Raw genomic sequence first — 11,590 nt, forward strand, 5'->3', positions numbered from 1 at the left:
AGTGCAGGAGCCTGGTCTTCTTTCCACCTGGCTTTGAGAAGGTGTCAGCAGAAAAAAGATTATGAGCAGCAGCTTGGGACGCATCAGACTTAAATTTAGAGCACCAAATAGGGGCATATATAGGGATGTGTATTCCCAATTCTGGCTTCTGTAGCAGCGGCGAGAGCCCTCGGCTCCGGAGAGGGCACAGGGGATGCGCTGCCCTGTTGCATTCAGGGCACTCAAGCTCTGCAGGCTTCACCTCCGCTTTTAGGCAGGAAAAACTGTGTATCTTCAGGGAATGCATCTGTTTGGTACTCCCTGCCTGCTAGCAGAGAGCAGCTACGTCAGCAGGGAGTTGAAAAGACGGCGATTCGGTTGCCTCTAAGTCACCTGCATTTCTAGAGCTAAGCATCGGCGCTCTGTTTCTGAGCACGGGGTCCAGCAGGTCTTTTGCCAAGTCAGGCTGGGGCTGAAAAGGGGGCTCAGCCCTCCAGCACTGCCCAGCACTGGCACCCCTTCACTCAGCAGCCCTCGGATCTAACTATCTGAGTTAAAAAAAGGATAAATAAAGGAGGCATTCAAATAATAAATAGGTGTGATGCATGCACAGAAAGGCTTTAGCTTGGTTACTTCTGTGGACGTTTCCCTTTAGACTCTGTCCTCAGGCACCTCTCCCCCAAGGGGTTTTCCTCTGGGGTCCCCGGTAGCTGCCAGCAGCCCACGGCTGCAGGGGCAAGGTGCCCGCTGACGGAGTGGGAGTGTTTTTCCCCACGGACACCTGCAGACTTGCGTCTTTAGATGTTAGGAGCAGGAAGTCTCTTTTTTTGCAACTTTCCTTCTTCTGTTTGTTGCAAATATTCACGATTCTCAGCCAGCTTATGGTCCTCCTCACAGGAGACGTTTCAGACCAATTTTCTACTTTAACAATATTCCTTAATAACTTTGACATTGCTCAATAGTATGAAATACTACCAAATAATAAGCTTTTCATTTGGTGTTTGCGTTTGTTCTTAAATATCACTCCCCTGTTATAAAGCTGCTTCTTATTTTTGCTGTAAGGCCACTGTCCATTAAACTCCCATTCCTGCCCAGCTGGTGTGAGTTCCCAGCGCGTACGTGTGTGGCTTCACTCGCAAAAGCTTTGTCACACGAGCGCGATCTTGTGCCGAGGAAGTTACACAGCTGCACGCTCCTCCCGACGCAGGCTGGACTTAAAGATGTTAGTGGTGTTATTCGGTATTTCAGTTAAATTAATTTTGTCTTCAGTATGCCCTTCCAGGATTTATTTATTAGAGGTTTTTTAAAACATAGGTGGGAAAAAAAAAGTTTATGTTAAAATGACATCCCGTTTTGGCCAGGCAGGGAGGGGATGGGGAGGGAAGGCAGTTTCCCAGGCAGGCTGCAGGCACCGTCACACCCTCGCTGTCGGATGCTGTCAGGGTATCTCTCACGGCAGTGCCCAGGGTTTGGGCTGCATGGGAAACACCAGAGAAATACGCTGCTTAAACTTATCATTTTGAAGCCACGCATACCTGCAGGTGAGCCCCATCTGCCTTCTCCTTTTAACGTGACCACAGAGACGCAGGGCAGTTGTTTAGTGCCCAGTTGTAAAAAGTTGGTCAGCTCTTGCACGGGTGGTTATTTTCCCACTGAGGTCCCTGCCGAGACCTTGCCATGCTGCCCACGCTGCCACAAGTCATACTTGTATTCATTTACCTAATTCTGGCTGATTCAAACCAGCCGGCGATGGCACTCTGTCAGACCGCAGCTGCAGAGATTCCTGCAGCACGAGCATCAGGTACAGAGTCTCCACTTCACTTTCTTGCAGCAGAAGCATTTTTAAACGGCTGGACTGCAATGAAAAGGTGTCATATTTTTAAATGACCTAAGAGAGAGTCAAATATCTTTTACTAAAAACGTTCAGCCCTCCTCAGACCTCTCCCTCGGTTCCCCGTCTCCTTCGGCAGCAGTGTGGTTCCTGTGCCCACCGGGCACGTGGTGCAGTTCTGCGTCGCAGAGGAATCCTCCTCCATTTTACCTGTTTTTTTGGAAATACGGCCCATGAGTCTGTTACCCAAACACCCAACATCTACTTGAGAAAGCCACTTCAATACACTCAATACGGAGTGATTTTTTCCCTACCCTTTGTTGTTTTTACGTGAAAATGTCTTGGTTAAAAGACTTAATTTTGAAGCTTACCGTGACCAAAATACGTAACATCATCACATTGTACTTTCCCGGTAAGAAACTACTGTCTCAAAGATTTCATTTCATAGCCAGAATTCTTCTTTTCTTCTTTTTCTCACAATTTCCCAGGGAAAGTAATTCTTGCAGAGCCGGGGAGTTTTTATGATCCCCAGTATTTTAATTCTCATTTCACTGCCGGGCCAGAAAAAGATCTGCAGAAATACCCCCCACCTCCTGCGTGGCCTCCCCTATCACTTTAGGAGGGACCGCAGATAATGCTGCCAACAATTGTTCTTAAAACCGCAAGCGTTAGCGTGGCGGTGCTCTTCAGAGGTTTGCACACAAGCAGGACTTCACTACAGGCCAAGCAGTATGTGACAAGACACGCCAGGTTTTAGCGAGGCTAAAACCCAATACTTCAGAGTATCTTATTCCTCCGTTCGAAATCTCTCCCTTTCTGGACAGAGGGAGAATCGCTGCGGACATGCCGTCCTGCTGTTGGGTTCCTAATCCACGCAGGAGGGGTTTCCCACTCCAAAATGTTCTCAGGTTGATGAAATCACCCGGTTGCTTTGACGGCATAAACCGTACGGAGACATTAGTTGTGGTCTGAGAGAGGAATCGAGTCGGGTTGTGGTTTGAAGCTCCGGTCCTGCGGCCACGGGCTGGTGGGTGGAGGGCACAGGGTGCAGGAGAACCTCGCCGTGACACCTCTGAACCCAGAGGAAGCCCCAGGAGTGAATTGGATTTCCCCGGGTATCGCCCTGTATCATTTTATGAACTCCCTCGTGTATAAAATGTTTATAAATATTTGTGGATTAAGATACACAGGTCTATTTTTAAGATTTAAGTTAAATAAGTTAATTAATGGCTGGCCTTTTTTGCCTAAACGTGCAATGAGATATATGATACCTTTAGTCTACGATGGCCTAGGTACTGCTTAGTCTGTGATGAAAACTTTGCTGCTTACCTACTGTTCTCAGAGAAAAAACTGTAAAAGACGTACAGGTTTGTTGCACACAGACTATTGCAGCAAAGCTTTGTATTTGACCACTGGTAATATGAATGTGTTGTATTGACTTGTTGAAGATAATCATGAAACAACATATTTTAAATGTTACTTGCCTTATAGATTAGAATACGACTATGTGGATATCATTTTTGTAAATAATGTTTTTTTATAAATGTCTCTCCTCCATCCTCCCCGTCACCCATTTCACAAAATCTTGAATATGCAATTATTTACCATGCATCATGTTGCAACAAATAAATCCCCACGTCAGAACAAAGTTTATTAATTCTATACATAAGAACCGCATTAAATACCCGACTGAGTTGCAATTTAAATGTGATTTTTTTTTTTCCCCCCTTGAAAATAAACAAAACCTGTAAAACACTACTTTTTCAGAGTGGGCTTTGCTTGCACGTGCGGGAACACGTATCAGGGCTAAAACATCGTTGCTGCTGGAGCTGTGCGCAGCTTCCCGGCTTGGGGACAGGTCGGGGTTGGCATGTGGGGACATGTCAGGGACCACAGGGACCGTGGGGACGGCTGGAGCTTGAAGGGATGCATGGGAGCCGTGAGGCCATGAGGGACCGTGGCTGTGGGGATTGAGGGGACCCATGGAGGCCATGGGGACATGTCAGGGCTGTAAGGACACATAGGGGCTGTACGCACCTGTGGACGCCGTGGGGATCCACGGGGGCCCTGGAAACCCACGGGGGCCATGTAGGGGCTGTGGGAGCCATGGGGACCTGTGGAGGTTGCAAGGACCCTCAGGAGCCATGAAGACATAAGGGAGGTGTGGGGGCTGTAGGGACACGCAGAGGAGGAAGCACGGGTGGGGGGGAGGCAATATGGCGGCGTGTGCCGGCGACATCTCCTCAGGCTGGGCGGGAAGGCGGAAGGGCGGGAGGGCGGCGGCCGGCGCCGCCCCGCGGCCGCCGGGAGCCGGACCCGGCTCCCGGCGGCCGCGGGGCGGCGCCGGCCGCCGCCCTCCCGCCCTTCCGCCTCCCCTCAGCAGGGATACGGGGACGTATGGCGGTGCGGGCGGCAGCCATCCCCGCTCGGGTAGGTCCTAGAACCGACGCGGGACGAATGGGATCTCCGTTCAGCGCCGTCTTCTGTTTTGAGCGCGGTGGGTTTTCCCTCAGAAAACCCGAGTTTAATCTCGCCGCTTGCCCCCCCCCCCCCCGCTTCAGGTCCCCTCCAAGCGCTTCCCGGTGGCGGTGGTGGATGATATCCTGAAGGATGTGCTGGGGAGCTACCTGAGGGAGCAGCCCTACGAGCCGGCGCGGTGCAGGGACATGGCGAAGGACATCGCTGAGGTACCGGCTGCGCTGGAGGCACGAGGTGGCCATTTTGTCCTCACGCCTCGATGGGGTGTCAGGGAGGTGGCCGTCGGGGCGGGGAGGTCCCCAAATATGAAGCGTAAAACAAAGGATGGAGGAGGCCGTCAAGACGCACCAAGGGTTGCTCTGAGATGGGTGCAGGCCTGTAGGAGTTAATGATGAGGTTTGTTCGAGCAGCGGTGGCTCTGGCCAAGCACACGGTTCAGTAAAAACTCCATGCTGTGGTTGCCCGGTCCAGAAATGCCATTAATAAGTTTTAAGTATATACCAGACCTTTCCGAAACAGGACAGTTATGGTAGTGGCTGAATTCCACACGGTGACACGTGTTGAAGTTCCTTGTGGGTTAAATCCTGTCTTGCTGCTGAGAAAAGACTGTCCTGACCCTTTAGTCTTTCAGCTGATTTGGCCCAGAAGAGCTCACCGGCATTAAAAAAGCGGTACCGTCTGCTGTTCCCTTCCCCCCCGTAGTCAGCGGGTAACTATGAATGCATATGGAGGAGAATGTGGTATTCACATACAGTAACCCCTTACTTAACATCTGTGCTTGCATTTCTGTAGTCCAGCAGGAAGGCGTGCCTGGTTTTAGCAGATGGAAGTGTTGGTTCTCTTGGGCAACGACCGCAGCAGCGTGCGTGCCACCTGTCCGCAGGGCTGGGGGAGTTTGCGGTAGAGGTTTCCAATGCTGCAGTTCAAAGATTGTCATCAGGGTTGTTGCAAGGGCTCAGTACTGCAATGCTTGCACTTGTCTGTCCCAGAAAACCAAATCGCTGAGCGTCCCCTGTAAAGAGAGCTCGCCACTTGTGCCTAAACGTGTTTTTCTCTTGCAGGTTATTAAAGCTCGGGTAAAAGACCTTGTGATACCGAGGTACAAGATTGTTGTGGTGACGCACATTGGGCAGCTGAATGAGCAGAGCATGCACATCGGAAGCAGGTGCCTGTGGGATCCTGTGAGCGATACGTTTTCGTCATATGTGTTCAAGAACACTTCACTGTTTGCTCTTGCAAATGTCTATGCTGTCTATTTCGAATAAGGAGGTAGTTGAGTTTAACAGCAGGAGGAATGAACAGTCAGCCTAACTCTTCCTGTTTCTGTTGTTGAAAACGGTTGTGAATGACCAAGGCAACTTTCACCTGTTCTGAAATGTGGTTACCGTAAGCCTTTCGGTGGTGAATGGGATAACTGTATTTCCCAGAGCTTTCTCTGGGAAGTGATTCTTTGTGACACCTGATTGTTTTGCACCTGATTCTAGCTGCTCTCAGAACTGGGGATCCCTGTGATACTTTTTTCTCCCTGAATTTGCCCTCACTACGTGATCCCCAAGTAGTAACCACAGAGGGATTTTTGGAAAGGAAAACAAAAGCATTTTAAAACTATCCCCATTAAATGGCATTTGCAGGCAGTTAGGCCTGTGCCAGGCCCCGTGGTCCCGGCTCCATGCACACGCTGCTGCAAGTTACCCTGCCCTGCCTGGGGGATGGAGGGATCCCCCCAAACCTTCCTGCCGGGCCCAGAGGTGCCCTGGGTGGGCTCTGCGGTGGGAGGGCAGCAGAGAGCGAGAGAGTCGGGGGCTTTGCTTGCCGGGGGCTGGCCTGGCTGCCCCTGAGCTCTGAGAAAAGCCCTGAGTGCTGAGAAGGTGGCCTAGAGAAAGTGGTTAGTTCTGCTTGGAGAAGACTAGCTCTGTCCCATAGTGCTGGAAATCAAGTGAAAAATGTCTTCAAATTATATCATGTTTAGTGTACATAGATCTAACATCTCTGGGGCCTTCTATTAAAGGTGCTTGAATCTAGCAAAATAAAGTTGAATTGGGGTTCTCAGCTGATACCTGCCTATAGATAAGAGGGGAAGTACAGCCCTCTGAGCTCAGAAGTGTATTGCCAGTCTCCCTGGGTGCAAATTAACTGCCCACGAGGTAAGACCTCGGGTGGATGTTACTGGAAGCAGCTGGAATAGGAAATAAACCACAGCTACTGCCTGCCCAGTTAGGGGCCAGTGCTGACTGCTCACAGCTCTCCTCTGCTGCGGCCGTTCCCCGGCAGCGGTGGAGGTCTGACGCACGAGCCTCGCGGCGTGACGCGCTGCACAGAGCTGTCCGCACCGCCTTGGTTTTGTTCTGATTCTGAAGACAGACTTCTTGCTACCCGTATTTCACAGCTGAAACCTGCTGTTGGATTTTCGTAAGTAAGAGAACAAGCATGTAATAAATCGCTTATTTTATTACATTTCATGTGCGAAGCTGAAACTAGAACAGCAGTTAGATGGGAAGAAATATTTGTACTTACAACTAAAAGTTTAACTCTAAACCACTGTAAACACTTTGTGGGATCCAGACAACCCAACCTGAACTGTCATTGCAGCCATTTGCTGGTTTGCACTACAACATCTAACATTCAGTCTTTACTCCCTAGTGCACTCCAAAGACTAAAGCTACAATTAAAGAATACAACTGAAATAATTGTGGTTTATGTCATGGTTATTTTAATACGTGAAAGCTGTGACATTGAATGAACCTCATCAGCATCTGCTGCGTTTTAGCACAGGGAACTGATATCTCTCTCACTGCAGCCGATGCTGCAGCAGGATGTGGTAAGCAACTTGGCTACTTCGCGCTTTTTTAGTATAGACATTTTCCTGGTGCGTTGTAAGGCTCGCTCTGTCTCAGGCTTGACCTGGATTTCTTCGCTGTCAGTCTCCAGCCTCTGGTCCGTGTACGTCGAGTCGTCAGCATAACTGTTGTTCTCTTGTGAGAAAGGCAGGGGATTTTCACTCTCTGTCACGTAAAAATCAGAAGCTGAAAATTAGAAGTCATGGAATCATGAGTAGTTTACAATATTTATCTTTACTAGAAAGACAGACCAGCCTACAGCCAGGGAGCTGAAAGTATTATCCTCCGTGTTTCTGATGTGAACAACCGAGGTGATGTACCAGATCACTGACTTCTCACCAGGGCAGTATTAAAATAGATATGCGGGGTGCACATTCTGTGATTAACGTGTTAAAACCCCAGTAATTTATGGATTTATATCGAAGAGTGTTCTTTGTAGGAATAGTTGCCTTATCAGTCTTACACTGATATATTTGCTTCGAAGGGTAAAACCGTGATTTGATGTGTCAGTGCCACTTGACCAGCACGTTAACCTGGAACTGCTTGTGGGTTTTCCGAAATGCAGATACTATGTTAAGGCATCAGATACCCCACAATTTCAAAGTTCCTGGATGTTCCCACTTACATTACGCTTGCGATTCACGTGCATTTTAAATACCACAGTACAACTGGGCGCTGCCTTGTGGAGTTTATAAAGGTATAGTAGTTATCTCGCTTAGTTTAGCAGTGGGGGTTTCTTCTCCTTTAACAGACTCTTGGGTAGGGTGATGCAGGTGGCATCGCTTTTTATGTTTGTTTAAAGCTGCTGCTACAATAGAATTTTCAAAAAAGGCAGATGTTACTGCATGGAAAGCGTAGAAAGCCTCTGTTCCTGTCATTTGCCTCATTTATTTTCTTTTTTCTAGTTATTTTAACCTATCAGAGTGCAAATTTCTAGCAGTGCATGTAATGGCTGAATTTTCCAACTCTATCTAAAAATGTGCTAATAAATATAAATATATACAACACCATGTGAAGATAGTTAAATTGCACAGTATATATTCAACATACTTTAATTATAACATTTTGAAGTTGTAATAAAGTTTCTGGTTTCTAGTGGGGAAAGCAGTGTGTCCTACTGAAGACAACGGTAAAAAACTTGCATTGACTGCAGCAAAGCTTGTCTCTGACATTTAAAGTGTCATGGCATAGAGATTTTCAGTGATAGCCTTGGGCTTAACTCGTGGTTCCTCAGGTTGACTTGGAAAATCTTGATCTAAATGTTTTTTATTTAGCAAAATAGCACACTAAGCTAAGCCGAGCAAGCTGCAAGGAAACAAAAAACCTGAAGTTGCACCACCTCACTCGCTGTCTCAAAGCCAAGCCCGTGCTGTTCACGTGTGAGATGCCCCTGTTCAGGGGAGCAGCAGGAGCCGAGGACGCAGCTCTGCCCTTCGGTCCAGCCTGCAGGTGATTTGGTTCTTCCAAATCCCCTCGGAAGTAGGAGCACCTTGCAGGGGGTGCTAAGCCTCTAATGCATTAATTAGTACTTACCAAACAGGTAGCGATAATCAGTCAAATCCCTTTTCCACCGAGAGCCGCCGCAGGTGAAGACGATGGCTCTGACAAAGTCTCTCCCGCAGAGCTTCACGGTGTTCCCTTCACCTTTTCCTTCACGTGCCGCTATCAGGAGAGCGAGCAAGGCCAGCGCCAGCACCGTGCCCCTCATTCTGCAGACGCCGTGCTTCGAGGCTGGGTGTCGGCAGGGCGGAAGGGATGCGCCAGGCCGAGGTGGGGAGTTCTGCTGAAACCCTCTCATTTATACTGATGGCCCGTCCGCTCCACTGAGTAACGGCTCATTCCGAGGATGACTTAATGTTTGCTAAAAACAAGTTAATCACTTGTTTCCGGTAACGTTTTAAGTGCTTTGGGATTTGTGCTGGGATTTTGGTCAGGTATTAAAGACTTCTTAAGACTACATAACTGCTTTACTACAGGAACATGTGTAGTATAACATGTTTATAGGGTACGGGCTTAGATCAATACCGTTAATGTGTATGTTCTGCAAAAATGAGAGGGTGTTTATTGCATGATTTGTAGATAATGGGTTTTCCTCTGTGTGTTTCCCACACAGCTGTGCTACCGCAGCCTGTTGCCCAGTCGTGCCTGTTACCACAGTTTAAGCAACGTCAGGTCTGTTTCTCTTAGCTATCCCAAACTAAAAGGGAGTTAACTTCTTCCAGTGATGTCCTCAGTTGTGTACCTCTTCGTTACCCCTGCCTTGTTCTCTTGCCAAGCGTCCCCTTGTCACGCTGGCAACCGCAGACGCTTCAGAGGAACCTGCTGGTGCCGGGCAGTCACTCATGAGAAAATCTGGTACAGAGGGGGTTTTGTGGCAGATGGAGGCATCCATGCCTGCAGATGCCTTACTATGATTCCTAGCGTGCTAAGTGATAGGACGCGATCCTGCAGCACGTGGAGCGTTTGAGCAGAGTGAACTCGCTGTAACAAACGGTACAGAGCAATGTGGTTGTTTGACAGCTTGCGTCCGCGGATACCCGCATGCAGTGGAGTAGCTCCGCTGCAGCTGCACAGCTCGCGTGTCTCTGCAGTGAGGCCTGTGGATGTGGCCCTTGTCCAAAAAGGCATAGAAAAGAGAAGGAGAGGCTCTAAAGAAAGCACAGAATAGCCGTTCTTTTCCTTTTGGTAATATCTGAAAGACAGAAGTGGGTTCACTAAAGCAGCGTGGAGCAGTGTTACTGTGCTCTGGGACCAGAGGTTAGTAGATTGGTTATGAGAGCTGTCCCTTCCTATTGCTTTGGATGTTGGCTACAGTTGCTGTAAGCTTCTATAAAAAAATTCTTACAATAAAATGCCTTAAGGAGAAAATTTGGCAATTACGAGGTCAGAAATTCCATGTTTAAGAACAAAATACATGAGGAACTTTGGAGATCGTTAGCACTTCCTAGCACCACAAGTGTTTTCCAGCACCATAATGTTTCAGTTAATTAGTTTACACGATGTGCAGGGTGAATTACGATGTGTTACAGCCTTGACAGAAAGCTCGGTTTTTACCAGTAGCATCGGTAAGTAAACAGTCGTGACCACCGATGGAAAATATATGGTGTATTTTGTTCAGAATTGTAATAATGATTAACACATGATTCACCTTAATGGGTGTCTTTCTTTGAAATGCACAAAGATTAATTTTATATCAAGGGTAAGCTTGCATTGTCACTGTAAAATGTGCAGAACGCAGAAGGAAGTGAATGTTAATGCATCACAAACGACCTTAAACTTCAGTGATGTGTTTAAATCTTGGACGTTTATTGTCAGGCTAATGAGAGAGTCTGAACGTTCTGTATCTATAAAATACACATCTCGCTACATAACGCTTTCAAGAGCAGGCAGCTATTTGCCTCCGTCAGTTGGCAGGCAGGGCGCTTTACTGCCAAGCTTTTGTATTGCCTCGCCCCTGTGACGGGGGGATTGCTGCCGCACTGATCAGGCAGTAGGGCTGTAGAGATCTTAATTACTCATCTGTAGAGATGTTCCATATTTTTGGTGAGCAGTCAGTCTCTGAAAATCCTCTAAGACACCACGGTCCAGCCAGTGGCTTGCTGGGTGCTTTTTTTCTGTTTCTTCTGATCTGCCCCCAAAAAAGACAGCCTAGACAGCCAAACACTGCCTGCTTCCAACCAGCAATGCAGGCCTGAGCAAGCGTTCCCAACAGCTTTGGGCTCTCCAGCTGCTGGGCTTGGGCTAGGGAAGGTGACGAGATCTCAAAAAACACAGATCTGGCTTCCAGAGCTGCAAAAGTCAATCATTGCTCCAGAACCACACTGTTATCTCGTGTGAGGAGCTTTCAGAAAAGTGTCACTGTGGAACAGAGTGAATTTAACCCGCAATTTTACATTATCCTAATTTGTCAGGGGTTGAAAAAGTGGGTCTCTGCTTTTGCCTGATGTGGGATGATCTGCAGCTCGCAGGAGCACCTTGATGCCACTCCAAGCTCAGCTTTCACCCTCAGTGGTGGTTTATGGGGTGACAGACAAGATGGATCTGATGAAAAGTCCGTTCATTTACTGTATGATTTCACAGGGAAGATAGATACTACATCGGGTAAGGACTTAGGCTGTATTATGGAGCGGCCTATACAGGAGGTGATTTTGGCATTTTTGCTTTTTGAGCAACTCCAAGACCTTGGAGGAAAAAAACCAAGGAGAAAAAACCCAAGGAGAAAAGTTTACAGAGACCTTTCTATTACCTTATCCGTATCATAGGGAAGGCCATCTGTGTATTAATACTGTTTGTCTAATGAGGGGGACTTCCAGGGGAAAATTTAGAGCTTTTGAAAAAAGTTTCTGACCAATATGTTTTCAAAGAGAAGTTTTAATGATTAAAAAAGAATAAATGGTTTATGTTAGTACTACAATAAGTCTTTCTTGCTGTTTACCAACTGAGAAGGGGTATCATTTAGCTACTG

General features: G+C 47.8%; 2 protein-coding genes across 2 annotated transcripts; one reads left to right on the top strand and one right to left on the bottom strand.

Moving 5' to 3' along the window:
* Positions 1–4,207: 4,207 nt before the first annotated feature.
* On the top strand, positions 4,208–7,056 carry DYNLT5 (dynein light chain Tctex-type family member 5). The gene is made up of 3 exons (XM_050901077.1): positions 4,208–4,240; positions 4,372–4,497; positions 5,350–7,056. Exons 1-3 carry the CDS (start codon positions 4,208–4,210, stop codon positions 5,551–5,553), a joined length of 363 nt encoding a protein of 120 aa, XP_050757034.1. The 3' UTR covers positions 5,554–7,056.
* On the bottom strand, positions 6,983–8,833 carry INSL5 (insulin like 5). Its single transcript, XM_050901471.1, has 2 exons — positions 8,659–8,833; positions 6,983–7,290 (listed from the first exon to the last, which is right to left on the bottom strand). The coding sequence occupies exons 1-2, from the start codon at positions 8,831–8,833 to the stop codon at positions 7,052–7,054; spliced, it is 414 nt and encodes a 137-aa protein (XP_050757428.1). The 3' UTR covers positions 6,983–7,051.
* Between the last annotated feature and the right edge of the window lie 2,757 nt (positions 8,834–11,590).

This window comes from Gymnogyps californianus, chromosome 8 (assembly GCF_018139145.2).
Source record: "Gymnogyps californianus isolate 813 chromosome 8, ASM1813914v2, whole genome shotgun sequence".
NCBI classification, from domain to species: Eukaryota; Metazoa; Chordata; class Aves; order Accipitriformes; family Cathartidae; genus Gymnogyps; species Gymnogyps californianus.